Source organism: Ranitomeya variabilis, chromosome 7 (genome assembly GCF_051348905.1).
Source record: "Ranitomeya variabilis isolate aRanVar5 chromosome 7, aRanVar5.hap1, whole genome shotgun sequence".
Classification (NCBI taxonomy): Eukaryota; Metazoa; Chordata; class Amphibia; order Anura; family Dendrobatidae; genus Ranitomeya; species Ranitomeya variabilis.
In genome coordinates this window covers 215394631-215411342 of record NC_135238.1, presented here as the reverse complement: position 1 = coordinate 215411342, position 16712 = coordinate 215394631, and the positions used below count along the sequence as shown (strand labels likewise).

The window sequence follows — 16712 nt, the reverse complement described above, 5'->3', positions numbered from 1 at the left end:
CTGTCCTTGTGACACCAGCAACAAGCAACATGTAGTAAAAGTTTAACCATCTCATTGGCTGGTGCGGCTGCAGTACAGCATTGCTCAAATGTCTGTATTTCCTCATTTTTGCAGACATATATATATATATACGGTATATATATTTTTTTTTTTGCAAAAGGTGCATGACATTTAACGAGTTGTACAAGATTAAGGTTTACAGCGGAAAAGTTGGAGAGATCAAACAAACACTTAAGTTTTCCAGTGGTCTCCACCAGTTTGTTTATTCCTTATACCATTGAAGTAGATACATGTGACCGCTGCAGCCGATTACTGGCCAACAGCTGATACGAGAATGCGGAAGTGATAGACTGCAGTGGTCACATGGATAGACGTGCAGCACATCATTGTTACAATGAATTAAACAAAAACCAGGGGGAGAAGGGACATGACTTGTGCGGTGAGGCTGGAGTGACTGGGATTGAACGGTTTCAGATCTTCATCATGTCCGTTCTTTATGTTTAAGAGCCTTTTTTCCCCATTCATTTGAATGGGGAAAAAAAACGTGTGCAAAAAAAGTCAAAGCGTCCGTATTTTATGCAGCATTCTTCCTGCTGAGTCACTTTTTTTTAAAGAAATTTGTGTTCCAAATACTCAAGGTGTGCACGTACTCTTAGGGCACTGTAAAATCAGCAGAAAATGCTTAAATATTGGTAGGAGAAACACTGCTTACCATACCTCAGGGTTTTTTGGGCATTTTTCCCATACTTTTGAATTCTAAAGACGTTGTGAGAAGTGATATACGGATTTGAAACTGCTTTAAATCTGCAAGGAAGAAAAAAAATGCGTGCAAGCAGATTTCCGAAATCTCATGGATTTTGCTGGTACCGTAGGAGTTTATTCCCACTGGAAAAAAATGCATAAAAAAAGCAAAGTATGAATGAGCCCTATGCTGCAAATACCCGACCGCTGCTGATTTACTGCTAGTAGATTTTTTTTTACTGTTGTAAATCCCTAACAACCCACCAGTTCTGCTCTTTATGGAGAATGATCGGTTGCTGGGTTATTGGATGCGTACACCATTACACGGGTGACTGTGTTCCTTCCGTACGTCTTTTTATATACTGTGTAGCAGCTGGTTAAACTACAACTCCTGTCTTGAGTCCAGTGGGAGTTGTCACTCTCCGACCACCTCGGCAGCTTGCAGTGTCCCATCAACCTCTGATATAAGAAGTTGATCGCCTGTAAGTGGCCGGTGGGGACGTTTTCCATTTTCTGGATTGTGTCCAGGCTCTCGGAAGGGGCGGCTGCCTGTCATTTTCCTTACATAGCAGCAATGACTCTGGATGCGGCTGTCTGTAGACAGCTTTGAGCTGTCAGCGGACGGTTTTGGTGCTTCCTCCTTTGCAGCTTTTTTTTTTTTCCCCTCTTTTGCTGATCTTTAATCTGACTGTGAGAACTGAGGCCGCGCGTCATGAAGCTCTCACACATCCCATCTGGGAAGAATAAGACATGCCCAAACCTTATTCATTGCAGGGCCAATGAGGAAGCCCAAGTATGTTGAGAGTCCGCGAGTGCCAGGAGATGCAGCTGTAATGCCATTGAGAAAAGTCTCAGAGTTGCCGGACCCCAAGCAGAATGGTAAGTGTCCTCCTGTCTTCTCATCCTGTCTCCTTTTTTTTTTTTTTCAAAAAACTTTGGAGAGAAAAAAAAGTTTTTCTGCAGCTGAAACTTTTGTTAGACTTGACAGCCGTCTCGTAATTTCGGCTTTGTGTGTCGGAGCGTTGCAGCAATGAAAGGGTGTGCCGGGGCTGGCAGGTTAGACGCCGCTCTTTGTTTTATTTCAATGTGCATTATCCTCGTTTTATTTGGCTCCCGTCAACACCTCAACCTGCGATCCCCGCGTATTGCAAACGGTGAGAAAAACCTGATTTTCCTGTCGACGCCGGGAAGGCAGCGAGAGGGGGATTAGGTTACCCTGTCGCTATAAAGCAGTTCTCCACGCTCGCATTAACAGATTTAGACGCCTTAATTTTGCCCATAACTTCGCGTCCTTACCAGCTGTTTGCTGCAAATGTTTGCAGCCCGGGGTTAATATGGAACATTAACCGTCACACTGCTGTATTGACGTGGATAACATGGCCGTGTAAGGGTTAAGCGAATATGGCTCAGACTGTAAGCCAGGTTTGGCACCGCTCCGCGGTATTGCCCTGAAACGACTTGGCATCTGCAAGTCATAGGGAGAGTCTTGCTTTCCTCCGAGCTGTTGGCATTGGCAGCAGGGAGGGGGTTAAACCGGCTTCCTGTCCTGCGGGACGGAGAAGTCACCCGTGGGAAACTGCTGAACGCCAGTGCGTAAGGGGTTAATATTAGCTGTAGAGAGGAGGTTACAGCTGTTTTTCACTTCTTGGCAGACTTCTTCAAGGTAAAATGACAGTTTCATGGTGAAAGTATAGAGGGTTAGAGGTTAGTAATTCTGCTTCGGGCAAATCAAATTTTATGGCGTGGGAGAGGGTTGGCTTCATCGTTTGCATCCACTCATCAATTTATTTTGTATTAATTTATTATTATTATTTATCATATTTTTATATATATATATTTATTTATTTATTTATTTTTTTAAAGAAAACGCTTACAAAAGCAAATACAGCCGTAAAAAATGGGTTAGTGGCAACCAATATGGCTGCACAACGAAATAATAATGAAAAAAATAATGCCAATATCTCCACGTTAATGAAACGTTACTGCTAAACTTTGACTTTGGTCATAATGTTTGATATAGGCTCTGTTCACACCCCAAATGGAAAGGCCCTTGATGAATGCTGTGGTATACATTGCCGTATTAACTCATGGTAAAATAACGTATGCCTCATTGAGTGGGTGGGTAGTAACCTATGGATACCATCAGTACATGCGCTGAACATGGGGCATACGCAAGGTGTAAACTGTCATTTATGGCCCAATTTTACATCGGCGTGACACTTATTCATATGAAGGCCCATTGTGTCCGTGCCTTTAGAAGATATCTTGAATAGTAGTCAGTGTTGGACGTTGTATAGCCTTATGTCTGACAGCCACATCCATCAAGCGAGGCCTTGTGTTTGTTTTGAAGCCTTGCTAAATTTTTATGTTGTAGGCATCATCCTCTATTGCCGCCTTCCATCAGCCGCTTATGTTAAATGGGTGGTCTACTTTATCAGTCACTTAACAAGTGTCGGGAACATGATTTTATGGCATTTGCTAATATAGAAGTATGTTTTTTCTCTTTCGTTTTTTGGCTGCACAGTTCTCCTCTCTTCCCGTCTACTGATGGAGGATCATGTGACCTAACTTGTCAATCAGCCTCCTCCAATTGAAAAGCGTCTTGCGTGACAAAGCTTTTTCATTTGGAGGAGGCTGATAGGCAGGCCTAGTCATATGATCCTCCATCAGTAATAGTGAGAAGAGAACTGTGGCGCCAAAGAGGAAGGCTGTATTAAATTCAGGAGGAAGAACCTGTTATTGTTTCTATATTAAAAAGTGCCAGAAAATTGGATCTTCCAACTTATTTGTTAAAATAAAGATAAAGTGGACAACCCCTTTAAGGTCACCATATAAATAAGACAAAAAAAAAGGCCCGACAAACAGTACCATCTCAGACCTCATCAGCCACGCTAAATATTTTTCGGACGGTGATGCTGACAATGCCCATCATTGGCCGAAAATATCCAACATGGGCAACCCGGCGAAAGGAAGAACTGTTTTATACTGAACCCACTGATCGTTCGTTACGGACAAAATGGGACACTTAAGCTGACTTTTTTTGAAAAATTCCATGGTAGGAAATCTGCAACAGAAATTTACATGTTACATGGTTGAAAATTTCCGTGGCGTTTTACTGTAGGTTTTTCCTCCCAGATTTTATCACTAGAGAATTTTTTATTTATTTTTTTTGTTCCTCGCCCATCTACTTTTGTTTTCCTCCTTCCTTGACTTTTTTAGTGGAAGCTCCGAGCACTTGTCAGTCCTCCTTAATGTGTGCACAATAAATATGAAATGACGGCTGGGGACAAGCCCGGGTGTGTCTCGCTTTCTATGTGGCTGCTTTGAAGTCTTGGTTTTGAGGGTTAATTAATTTGCGTTTGTAAGCCAGGGTTCACGCCAGCGTCCCCAGGTCTGACAGGAGGGCGGATGTAATTGGGATAGAGCTATTGAATGGGTATATGGGGAGCAGGCCTGGGATGAGGTGGACAATAAAGCTGAAGGAGCATCGGACCCCATGCTATCCGCTAATAAGTCTCCTACTGTAGATGGAAGCGCACAGCTGCTTGATGGACTTCCGCTCGCTTATTATTGCAGACGCCAAGAGTTCAGATGGTAAAATGTTGGCGCTGATCCTTCTCCAGCGTTTTCTTATGGCATTTAGCAAGATCATAAGTTTGAACCTCTGTTTTTGTGTCCTCCATCTAGAAGCCGCTCTGGATAAAAACTCCGGCTGTTCTCCGGCCGCCCAGGAGCTCATGACCAGATTGGGATTCTTACTGGGTGAAGGAATTCCAAACTCAGCTCGAGTATCCATGGATGAGAAGAACGAGGCTATGGTAAGCCAAACCCTCGGCCCTCTTAAGGTCTAGTGACCTGGTGATAATTACTTTATTCTATTTTGTCCCTTCCTTATTTTCCATCAAAGGATTGACTTGTCAGACTGGAACTTTATTAAAGGAGGTTGTCCAGCCTGAAGAAAATCTTATGAAATTTACAGATATATTTTAATGAATGAACCCCAGTGATTGCACTGCTTTTCTGGGATCGCTAAAACACACAATGGAAGTTTCAAGTTCCCTAAAACTGGAGCTGTGTGTGAAAGGGGCTGGCCGACTGGCTAAGCTCAGTAGTTGAGCCAGCCCCCTTCTGATGCAGAAATAGAAGAGGGGATAACTTTTGTGTTGAGCCTGACAGCCTTCATGCACATCACTAGTCACATGTCGATACAGAAAAAGCTGGTATTCCCCCATACCGGCAGTACTGCAGGATTGGTTGTGAAATCGGGACCCCGGAGCTAAAATCATAATAAAAGTATTAGTAAGTTTTAAAAAGAACAAAAAAAGAAAAAAGCCAGCTCACCTAATGAAACACCGGTGCACGGAGGGCCATCCTGGTCAGACGTGAATGCATAGTGAAGAAAAAAGTTCACCTCCAGCTGATCTTTGTCACTGTGTTGATCGAAACGCGTCGCTCTTTCATCTGTCTGATGTTTGTGTCCCGGAATCCTTAATGGAATTTTAAAGATATTTTTGAATAAACAAATTTGGCAATTTTATCCCAGGAGCTGGAGGTGAACTTTTTTCCTTCATTAAGTTTTAAAAAACTTGCATTTTTAACAGGCATAAATACGTGTTTTCCTGTTTCTGAACCCCTCCTTTTTTTTTTTTTTAAAGAAACTGTGGCCAGATAAGAGTGGGATATTCTGAAACTTGAAAATCCCTTTAAACAAGACTTTTTTTTTTTTTTCCTTTACACCCTTTACATTACAAAATACCAGGTCCAGCTTCAGTTATGGCAAAGAACTAGACTACCTTGGTGCTTCTCTGTGGTTATTGGGGGGTGGAAAAACAAATGCTGAGATGGTAGATGATGGCCCACTATACTGCTAATGACCATGTCCCAGTTCACAAATATCAGTCATAGGAGTCTGGGGATTGTTTAATCCAATAAGGAGGATTTGAAGAAGAAAACCAGAATCCCCATGGCAGTGTCCAGCAGGATACATCACGCAATGCCTGGATATAGATAATGGGGATTATGTGATCAAGGCTCGTTTGCCTGGATGACTTAAGATCACGCTCAGGTGACCTCCCTAATACTCGGTGGATCACATATTTTTGGAATAGTTTTCCCCCAAGCTCTAGTATCACTGTCTTTTTATAATGGAAAAAACAGCTGCTACATTTCAGTCTTTGTACCTTCAAGATTAATTTTTTTTTTGTTGCATTGATTCAGTTGACTTAAATTTTTTTTTTTTTTTTTAAATGAAATGATACAATGAAGAATTCTTAACTAACAGAAGAGATCCCGCTACTTCAGGGGTGAGGAACCTCAGGCACTCTGGCCATTCATGGCCCTTGATTACTTTTTATCCGGCCCCCGGGCAGATTCCTAGGGACTGCAGCACTTGTTCGGCAGATATATCTTAATGGCCGCCGGCCCATTAATTTCTTCTTGCTCTGTGAGCTCGCCCTCGCAGGGTTCTCTACTGATGCTGAGGCGCATGCAATGAATGATTACGTTCCTGACACTAGTGCCAGCGTTGTTTGCGGAGTTAGAACTCAATTTGTATGGCCCCCTAAGAGATGGTATAAATATCCAAAATGACCCTTGGCAAAAAAAAATAAAAAATTAGATTCCACACTCCTGCTCTACTCTCCCTTTGGAGGACCCTGTGTGTGTAATACTTTATCACTCCTCTGGAGGCGCTGTCAGGAATTAAACTAATGTTGCAAGGTTCCTTTTATGGATTACAGCTAATTACTGAGACATCCCTGACAGTCGGACAACCTTTGCCTGGTTTACGTTCATCAGATATTTGTAAAAAACTAGCAATTGTCCAAAGTAGACAAGTTTTCCCTTAAAATAAAAAACCTATAAATATCACGTTGAGTTTTTCTATTTTGCAAAGTTTCTACGATAGGTTGGCAGCGGCTGTCACCGCAAGGGTTGTAATCAGGCTTTTCTAGGGTCCTGAATGGTAAAGCTGCCACATTATAACTGTTATATTCCTACATCACTGTGCAGATTGTCCTTCAGTACAAATGTTTAAAATGATAAAAGAAGCTAGACTCGGGGGCTCTAACGCTAAGGCCGCTCTGGTGCTCCTCACAGGGACTGGAATACATGACAGCCATTTCGGCAGTCTGGCCGTTGCAGCCAATCGCAAGCCTCAGAAATCCGGTGACTCAAAAAATAGGAAGTCAGCACTTCCTGTCTTGGCAGAAGCCACCGATGTGGTCTGCTCTGGAGTGGTTTGGGTTAAAGGCGATTAATAGAACTTATTTTTTAAACGTTTTAAAAGAATTTGCTACTTTTTTTTTATTTAAATAAAAAGTCAATTAACATCAAAAGTTTTCTACAGCTACATGGTAGAACATTTGGATGACAAATGTGGGTGAACTTTTTGTTAATGGTGGCTATATTGTCACTTATTATTTTTATTTTGGTGATATGCTCCTTAAAGAAAAGTGCTGTCTGCCGTAGTTCCCTGGAGGGGCCGGAGCCGACTTGTGGTGGTGGATGTGAAGGAATTAAGACTCAAAAATAGCATAGGTGATATACGGGTGCTAATAACACGATGCCACGAGGGGAGAAATAGATCTTTGTTACTAGGTCCTGTATGTGCACATGGTAATTAGTTGTTGATTTCCTGCAGTGTACAGCGACAAGTCACGGGATAAGTCCCTGCTCAACGCTGACAAACAGCACGGCCTCCCCCAGCACTGCCAGTCCGTGCTCTACGCTGAACAGCTGCACCAGTAAAACTGCCCCAAACAGAACCAGTCCCAGTGGAACCATCAGCAGCCCCAGCTCCACGCTGGAGAGCAAAGACAGCGGCATCATCGGTAAGAGAACCAGCCCTCTCCATATTGTCATTTTATTTGTTTTTATAGTTTTTATGTCACATTTTATTACTATCTAGCATTGACTGGATGCTCTTTGAATTAAAAAAAAAAAAAAAAAGCTGCTTGATATATTTTTTACATTTTTGATTCAATAATTGAAAAAAATTAAATGTTGCTTCGAAATTGTTAGACGATTCATGAAATTTAAACAAATACTATTTAAACCATATGTCACTGCCGCTACTGATATATGTTGAATGTCTGGCAAGGTTCCGATCGTGCACAGTTGACTGCCAGGTGGGTTTGCTGGGGTCTCCTTGGATTTAGGTCTACTTTTACTATGGGGATTTGCCTTCCTCTATAATCCCAGGCTCATAGATAGCGATAGACTTGTCTTTATTGCAGTAGATCATTGCTTCCCAGTAGGAGCGGACATTGACAACAAGAGACCCCTCATGCCACCCCTGTGCCACAGCTCCTGTATAAGGCCTCATTCAGACGTCAGTATTTTCTACATACAAGAGAAAAACGGAGTTGGAGTGTGGCGGTTGGAGTGTGGCGGTTGGAGTGTGGCGGTTGGAGTGTGGCGGTTGGAGTGTGGCGGTTGGAGTGTGGCGGTTGGAGTGTGGCGGTTGGAGTGTGGCGGTTGGAGTGTGGCGGTTGGAGTGTGGCGGTTGGAGTGTGGCGGTTGGAGTGTGGCGGTTGGAGTGTGGCGGTTGGAGTGTGGCGGTTGGAGTGTGGCGGTTGGAGTGTGGCGGTTGGAGTGTGGCGGTTGGAGTGTGGCGGTTGGAGTGTGGCGGTTGGAGTGTGGCGGTTGGAGTGTGGCGGTTGGCTGGACTGCACTCTATCATCACAGTAGCTCCAGTGACATACTCGCATTGACGATTTTGATCCGATACTCTGATCATATAGAACATGCCTCTGATGTTTTCTGTAGATTGCTCAGACCGAGGGAAAAATCTGACACGTGCACAGCCCCATAGAATATCATCACATTCGTACCCATCTGTGAAAATCACAGCTAGCACTCATCCGAGAAAATAAAATCTGAGAATGAGCCGTAACTTTTTATTGTGCTTTATAAATTAATCTAATCGCTCTTCTATCTTATCCACTTTTGTCCGTCTTTTAGTTAGTTAGAAGGGACTGTCTGTTTGCAAAAAACAGTGCCACACTTTCTCATAGGATGTGAGCAGTATTGCACCTAAACCCTGCTCTGAACGCTGCTGCAGTCCCAGGCACGATCTATGGATCTGTGGTGCGTTTTTTTTTTTTTTTTTTTAAGGAAAGCAGCCGTGTTTTGCTCATTATCTGCAAAAGCCTTTAAAGGGGTTTTCCACTACTGGGCAACCCCTTATTAGCCACAGAGTGCTGCAGAAATAATAAAATTAAAAAACTCAGTCATAGGGGTTTATGTAGCCAGAACTTAGGCTACTTTCACGCTAGCGTCGGGAACAACCCGTCGCTGTGCGTCGGGCCGACGTTCCCGACGCTAGCGTGGTCTCCGCCGCACAACGGGGGCAGCGGATGCATTTTTCCCACGCATCCGCTGCCCCATTGTGAGGTGCGGGGAAGTGCGGGGAGGTGGGGGCGGAGTTCCGGCCGCGCATGCGCGGCCGGAAAAAGCGGACCGTCGGGAGCAAAAAACGTTACATGTAAGGTTTTTTTCTCCCGACGGTCCGCTACCACACGCCCAAGCGTCGCAAAACGGACGCAACGTTTGGCAATGCGACGCAAATGCGTCGCTAATGTTAGTCTATGACGAAAAAACGTATCCAGCAAGAACTTTTGCTGGATGCGTATTTTCGGCAAAACGACGCATTTGCGACGTATTGCAGTTAACGCTAGTGTGAAAGTAGCCTTAGCTGGCGAAGTCCAGCAGTATTGGGAAAACCTTTACTTCCCCATTTAATGATTTTTTTTATTTTTTTTTCCCTTGGGTCATAACGAGAATTAAATTAGCATTTACTAATAGGATATGTATTGGGCATCTATAACATACGGCACTTATTGCAGCATGTATTGGGAGGTTAACAAAACATGTCGGCTCTTGGGTCTAATCAACGGCTGCCTATCTCGGAGTTATGAAACAAGACGTCTTTGTGGACGTCTTAAAAATTATATATGGTCTATCCAGTTACACTGGAGATCCTTCACTAAACAGTCTCTCATTGTTCTTTACATTCATGGTCTCGTCACCCAGTCATCTCTGGAAAATGCCAATTATTTCTGCAGTTTACAGATAGCATTCAGTGCAGAATATTTGTATTTTTTCCAGACCCATGTGGTGTTCTTACGTAGGTGTTATCAATGGACCCATGTCATTGATTCGGTCCTGTATGGCCTCAGGCAGCCCAGTGGATTTGTTCACTGGTTGCTTGTACATTAAATAGAAAATAAGTAATTATTCCATTGTTTATTCTATCCTATCGCTGCCATCAATCCATTAGGAATTCTTATACGGGCCCGGTGTCCCAAATTCTTGGGAAGACTTGCCACTTGACAGGCTCCAGATCGGAGTTTGCTTAATTGTGGGACCTTCTGTGGGTCCTCCTCATCTATGATCTAGTGCCTGTCTGATTCCTCATCTGGGGTTTGGCTCCTGCTTGCCCCCCATGGTCGGTGGTCTGGCATCTGTTTATCCCCCTTTGCCTGCGGTCTGGCATCTTTTTGTTCAATGTTGCCGGCGATCTGGCGCCTGTTTGTTCCCCCTTTTTCCGTCGGTCTGGTGCCTGCTTGTTCCCCCTTTTTCCGTCGGTCTGGTGCCTGCTTGTTCCCCCTTTGCTGGCGGTCTGGCACTTGCTTGTTCCCCCTTTGCTAGCGGTCTGGCACTTGCTTGTTCCCCCTTTGCTGGCGGTCTGGCGCCTGCTTGTTCCCCCTTCTCCGGCGGTCTGGTGCCTGCTTGGCCAGACAGTTAGATGCCCCAATACACAAGAAGCCGTGTTGTGCGTTTGTCTTGGCGTCCTCTTTCTCATTATGAATATATTATGCCTGTATGTAAATTGCCCTGGGATCCTCAGTGGTAGCGGACTACTGTATTTTATAACTAAACTGAGAACGAACAAGTTTCTATTTGATTTTTAATAGCCAATTATCACCTCTATATTCTTAGAGCTTATCTGTAATTATTGCTGGTAGCGAGTAACGTGCAGAAGCAAATAACCGCTCGGTGGACCCCCGAGAGCTGCGAAACATTCCTGCAGCTACATTTATGGCTCCAGAAACAAGACCCCTCTTTTTCTTCCAGGCAGTGAACAGGTCACCAAAATACATCTGACCTCCATAAATGCCGGTTCCCTGCACGATTGTAATATTGTGGGGCAATAATTCGCCCCCTAAAAGCCGTGAAAAGGGACCAGAACATTTTGCACATAAAATCCATTTGCTGCTTTTGACAAAGCCAGGATATAGAGCACAGGGGATTATCCGGCCAGACTGACTAAATTGAAGATTATGTTTGGGGGATTTGGCTCATGTAAGCAGTATACTAGGAGCATTAAAAGAAAACAACTGCGGAATAAAAGCCGTTCTGTGCAAGAAGCAGGAAAGGTGCAAACACACAGGGATACAAGACGCGGCTTTAAGAACAGGGTTATGTTGCAATACTGACTTTATCGTCCATGATATATAAAGTATGTAACGGAACTATAAAAATGAAGTTATAAGTTTTGCAATTTCTCTGGAATTCCCCGTATCCTTAATCACCTTGAAAATATTTTCCCTAGGCGGTGTTCACACTTGTGTATGATCGGTCCATGTAAGGACCATATATCTTATAGCAAAATCCCAGACCGGTTCAGAAAGTAAATGAAGCGATGGATTAAAGAGGAGCCATCACCACTCCGCTCTCCCCCATGCGTAAAGACAATCCCAGATTTCACTATTATAGGGGTATTCCGAGACTTTTTTTTTTATTATTTATTATAATATAATATGACCATGGAAAGGTAAAAACTAATTACCTTTCTTAGCTGGCGCCAACCCCTTCTTTCTTGTAGCAGTGTAGCATGGCGGCCCTCCCACAGTCTGTGACGTTCCATCGGCAGAGCGGCTCCTTCTCTTCCTCTCTGGATTGACGGGAAATTACAGCTGACCTGATCATGATTGACAGCTGGATTAAGGAGGAGGTTGCCGGGCCGAATGCAAGCCACAGGGTGGTACTAGTACCCGCCAATGCAAAGCACCACAGGTTTGGATACTATACAGCACAGGAAGCTGCCTACATAGGAAAAGGAGCATGGAAACTGTCAAAATGGCTCCACTAAAGCCAAAATCTTAAGCATTGCTAACAAACACGTTTTTTTGTTGTTTTTTTTTTATTGCAATCCAACCCAAATGAAGTTGAAGAAAATGTGTTTGGGGTCGGAAAACCGCTCTAAATAGATCTTAGACCTGATGAGGCTGGTGCACTTACTTTCAAAATCCATGTTAGAATGACAGTGTAAACCTTTGTGAAAATTTCCCCATCTAATATTACAATCCTCACTTTAGTTTCCACATTATATGGCCATGCTAACATTTCAGAGTAAGTACACCAGCCTCGTCAGGTCTAAGACCTGTGCAAATTATCTATTTTGGAATATGATAAACATTAATAGCTCCTCAGAGTATCAGGATGGAGGAATTTAGTTAGAAATGTATAGATGATATATGCATTTTACAATGTGCCAAAAGAGGTTTTTACCTTTGCAAACACAAATATGGAAGAAATCCACTGGTGAAGCGTACATGGTTATGAATGTATAAAAAATGGGGAATAATGATGCTTATTGCCTGGTTGGACACCGGATTAGGCGTGTGTACATCCAGCATGCTGCGATATGGGGGGCAGCTGGGCATCCCTCATACAGCTGAGATTGTTGTCTGTACAAAGTACAGTAATGCTAGTAATGCTCCATGCTGCTCTATGGGAGCCCTATTATAACTCCATATTTGTACCACATTGACAGATTTCTTGTTCACATTTTCCTTATGGAATTTCATTTTTTGGTTCTGTTGCATCAGTTTATGTAAATCCAATCTCCCCGTGCCTTTTAAAGGGGTATTCTCAATTTTGGAAATTATCCACTATCCATGGGATCGCTGGGGGGGGACTGATCGCTGGACCCCCCCCCCCCACTGATCCTGAGAACCGGGACTCTGAAGAGCTCCGTGTGAATTGAGTGGAGGTAGATCGTGCACACTGATACTCCATTTATCATCTGAGATAGGCAAGTTCTGCGATCGGGTGGTCTTCAACACTTTCATAAGAAGGACTCAACAAACGCTCCATTCCCATTTTTGTAATTGGTGGTGATTTCAGCTGTTGGACCCCCAGCGACCGGTAAGTTGGATAAGGGGATAACTTCCAAGCTTCAGTTCTTGTTTTGCTTCTCGACTTTTGTCATTGTGTCAATTCCCAAAAATCAGACTTGCATGTACTTACTAAGGTGTAAGAGCTCGTCCACTTCATCCAGGTAGACAAGGGGCTCCTTGTATGGTCTCTTCAGTCTGATAGTCCCGGGCTTGTTGTCTGGAGGACAAATGGCTTAACCCTTTGCATCACTGCTTGCCAAGCCCGAGCCATGTTCCTAGCCATCACATTGTACGACGAGTCCAACCAGATATATTGGGCACAGACCGTACACTGGTATCAATACTATATTATGCGGTGAGGATGGTGCTAAAAAATAGGATTTCCAGCCTAGTTGTGTAATTCTCTTCACACTCTGGAGATGGCCTTATTGTTGGGCCCTGTTCAGACTCTGGTAGGATTTAGACTTATACCCCATCTGTAGTACCTGGGTATATTTTGCTTGCCGTGATGAATGGCCGTGCACTCGTTGGTCTTGCTCCTTTAGGAACACTGTGACAAGTGCAGAAAATGAAGCAAGATTTGCACGGTGCAGATCAGAGAGAGGTTTACAGAGGAGCGAGTCATCTGGGTGGAAACCGCCGTATATATTGTATACTTATTGCATTAGCCTGAAGGCTGCCCTGACAGCCTCCCTTGTATCGTGAGCGTGCGTGTAACAGCCACTGCCTTCATTTTATTTATTTACATTCCTCCGGTCGTATCGCTGTGGAGGAGTCAGATCTCGATGAGTTTCTGGAGAATGTTTCTGAAGTAGTTGTTCTATCTCTAGAAAGATATAATCAGCCTCTGATGATAGGTATTATAGGCGCAGCAGTCCTGTGCGCGGCACTTGGGCATCCAGCAGCGCAGGGTCCTGCCGCCAACTCTCATTGTCATTTTTTTTTTTTTGTCGCACCTTGGCTACTTTCTGGATTCTACTTTTCAACTGAAGCCATTTTTCACTGATTTGCCTCCCGCTTGTCCATCTGTTTCAGCAACAATCACAAGTTCTTCTGAGAACGACGACCGCAGCGGTTCCAGCCTGGAATGGAGCAAAGATGGCAGCTTGAGGACTGGTGGGCATCCAGGGATCATCCATGAGCGGAGAACAGATAATTGCTCACCTGTAGTGGAGGAAGAAACTGGGGGCGCCGTAGAAAATTTGCCAAAAACTGAGCCATCGACTGAGGAAGGACCAGTATCCTACATGCAGAATTCCAGCTCTTTAGTAATGCAACGACCAAACTCCGTGGCAGGTAAATGAAAAGTCTTTTTATGGAGGGGTTTGTTGTTTGGGTGGATTATTAGAGGTCAGTTGATCCTGGTGATTGCTTTTCTGCAGAAGAATCTTTCCATCTTTTGGGCTTTACGATCTGTAAATGGGTCATGATATTTGGCAATATTGAGTTATAAATTCCCCAAAAAATTAGAATAGACTTGGCTTTTGGTTAAAAAAAAAAAAGAAGTTTGTCTCACCATATCGGTGCATTGTCGATCCATTAAACAGGCAATAAGTGGCTGATGTCTGGGAGTCACACCACTTTTCCCAAAACGTGATCTGTTGCGTAGCTGCACAGTACAGCTCTGTCAACTGTATAGGACCCTGCTCCAGCCACTATATATACAGGAAATGCAGTTGTACTGTGCCGCTACCCAATTGATCCCATCTGGCCGGCACCGAGAACAGCTGATGGGTGGCAGTGCCAGGTGTCGCACCTCCAACCACCAGATTTTGATGAACTATCTTGAGGTTGTCATCAGTATAAAAGTAGTGGACAACCCCTTTAAGGTATATTTTATTCATGATGGATAAGCTCTACATAGCCCTGTCTTGAGTACATTGGATATGCACGCGCTCGGCCTGTGGGACCGCCAGAAATAGTGGAGCGCTGCACAGCTCTGTTACTGGTTCTATAGCCCTGATTTCTGGATCACCAGTGAGTGGCTGGTTCCTCAGCGATCAGTAAGTTATCCCCTACACTATGGATAGAGGAAAACCTAATAATTTGGGAGTATGCATTGAAAACTGATGAGATCAAGGAAAATTCCCACGGATCATTTTTTTATTTTTTTTGTTAAAGTGCAGCAAAACATATCCTCCAGGCCAAAGTGACTTGTCTTTCAAGCACCTGCTCCTTTCAGAAGATTTTCTGTCCCGTACATTTTTCATCAGATTTTGACACACGAGAGAGCAGGGATTTTTGCTAAGAATATGTTTGAAAACGTTTTGAATCTCTCTTGTGCCGAGACCCAAATCTTCTTTTGAGGGTCATTTGGGTGAGCCAATCATTTTGGAAAGATCCTTAAAGAAATCACAGTATTGGCTTTCTTTCTTCTCGACTATGTCCATTAAAATAAGGAGCAGGTGCCAGGAAGTCTGGTGCGCTTTGTCCTTAAGTATCTTATTAATTGATGAGCGCAAGTGCTCGATAGTCGAGTTTACCAAGGGCGCTCAGATATGCACTACATAGCGCGGGTGCTCGAGTGAGATGTTTGCGTCCTCGCGGCTGCATGTTTCGCGGCTGTTAGACAGCTACAAAATATGCGGGGATTGCCCATGTTTGTCAGACGGCCGCAAAACATGCGGGGATGCGTGAACATCTCACTCAAGCACCCACGCTACTCGGTACATAACCGAGAACCCTTGTCAAACTCAAGTAACGAGCACTTGCGCTCATCACAAATCTTTATGGCAAATTCTCTAAGAAAAAAAAGTGTGAGCTCTAGAATCATCTTGTATTTTTCATCCGATTTTCTTCCCTCTAAATAAATGAACGTACATCTCCAGTCCACGGCACATGGAACGTAGCCAGAAATAATTCTTCACTTAGCGTGATTTTTATCTCCTCGTTTTTCCGTAAAGGATAAATAAAGCTTCTTCAGGATGATATGAGATGATGCCTCCTACAAGGAATTGGCATTTCACACCGTCGGCATTCTGAAATGTAATGTTAGGAGGGGTTGAGGGAGGCGTCTGAGGAGCGGAATTTTGTCTTATTGCCCAGTTTTTAATTTTAACACTGTTACGCGGTTACAAGAAGAAGTTCACATCTTGAATGTCCTAATTGTCCTGCATTCCTCCAGGATGAGCCGGCATTGCTGGGATTCAGTGTCTCTCTGGGGAGGGGATGGAAGGATGAGAACTGAGTAGGTGTGTGTCAGCCGCTGTTTGTTTTCTCTTCCTAAGTTGCTGACATATTGAACATCAGATCTTGTCTCTCCGGTACTGGGCGGCTCGTAGAAGAGGGAGAGATGATTGAGGCGCTAAGGTATAGTGGAGAGAGGATGTGGTGACTTCCTCTATTGTGTCCGTTCACGGTATCAACGGATTTAGATGTTAGGCCTGATGGACACTAAACAAACAAAGCTTGATAAGTGCTACCTGTTCACACATGCAGGATTTATTGTTAAATCGGTGTCAACATTAAAAATCCCGCTGGTTAAGATCGCTTGTGGGAATAATCTACTACAGTGGAGGAATGATGCAAACCGTACACATCTATATTAGAACGTCCTTTCTTCGTACCACTCATCAGTCCTGACCACCACATTACGACTTTTTTAGGTTGCAAATATTACACACGGGTCATGCTACGGGACACCAGTGCCACCAGTTGCACCAAATCTTTGCGTATGTAACTTTTTTTTTCATAGCGTTTTTTCAAACTTTTTAAGTTCACGGTGAGCTTTAGCCTTACGAGCAGATGTATACGACTATGTAGTTCCCACATTAACCCCGGCAGTGTCTTCCAAATCCTGGCAAAGAAAAAAATATAAGAGGAAGGCAAAGCCAGCTCACCGACAAC

At 43.8% G+C, this 16712-nt stretch overlaps 1 protein-coding gene across 4 annotated transcripts in view; it reads left to right on the top strand.

Moving 5' to 3' along the window:
• The window catches only part of TANC1 (tetratricopeptide repeat, ankyrin repeat and coiled-coil containing 1), a 175329-nt gene that overhangs the window by 99252 nt on the left and 59365 nt on the right, over nucleotides 1-16712 (top strand). For 3 of the 4 annotated variants that reach the window (XM_077272891.1, XM_077272893.1, XM_077272894.1), the window contains exons 4-7: nucleotides 1516-1620; nucleotides 4429-4559; nucleotides 7382-7571; nucleotides 13902-14162. In XM_077272891.1, coding sequence (XP_077129006.1) covers nucleotides 1516-1620; nucleotides 4429-4559; nucleotides 7382-7571; nucleotides 13902-14162 — 687 coding nt within the window. The remainder of the gene's footprint in view (nucleotides 1-1515; nucleotides 1621-4428; nucleotides 4560-7381; nucleotides 7572-13901; nucleotides 14163-16712) is intronic. The other variant, XM_077272895.1, reaches the window with a different exon arrangement.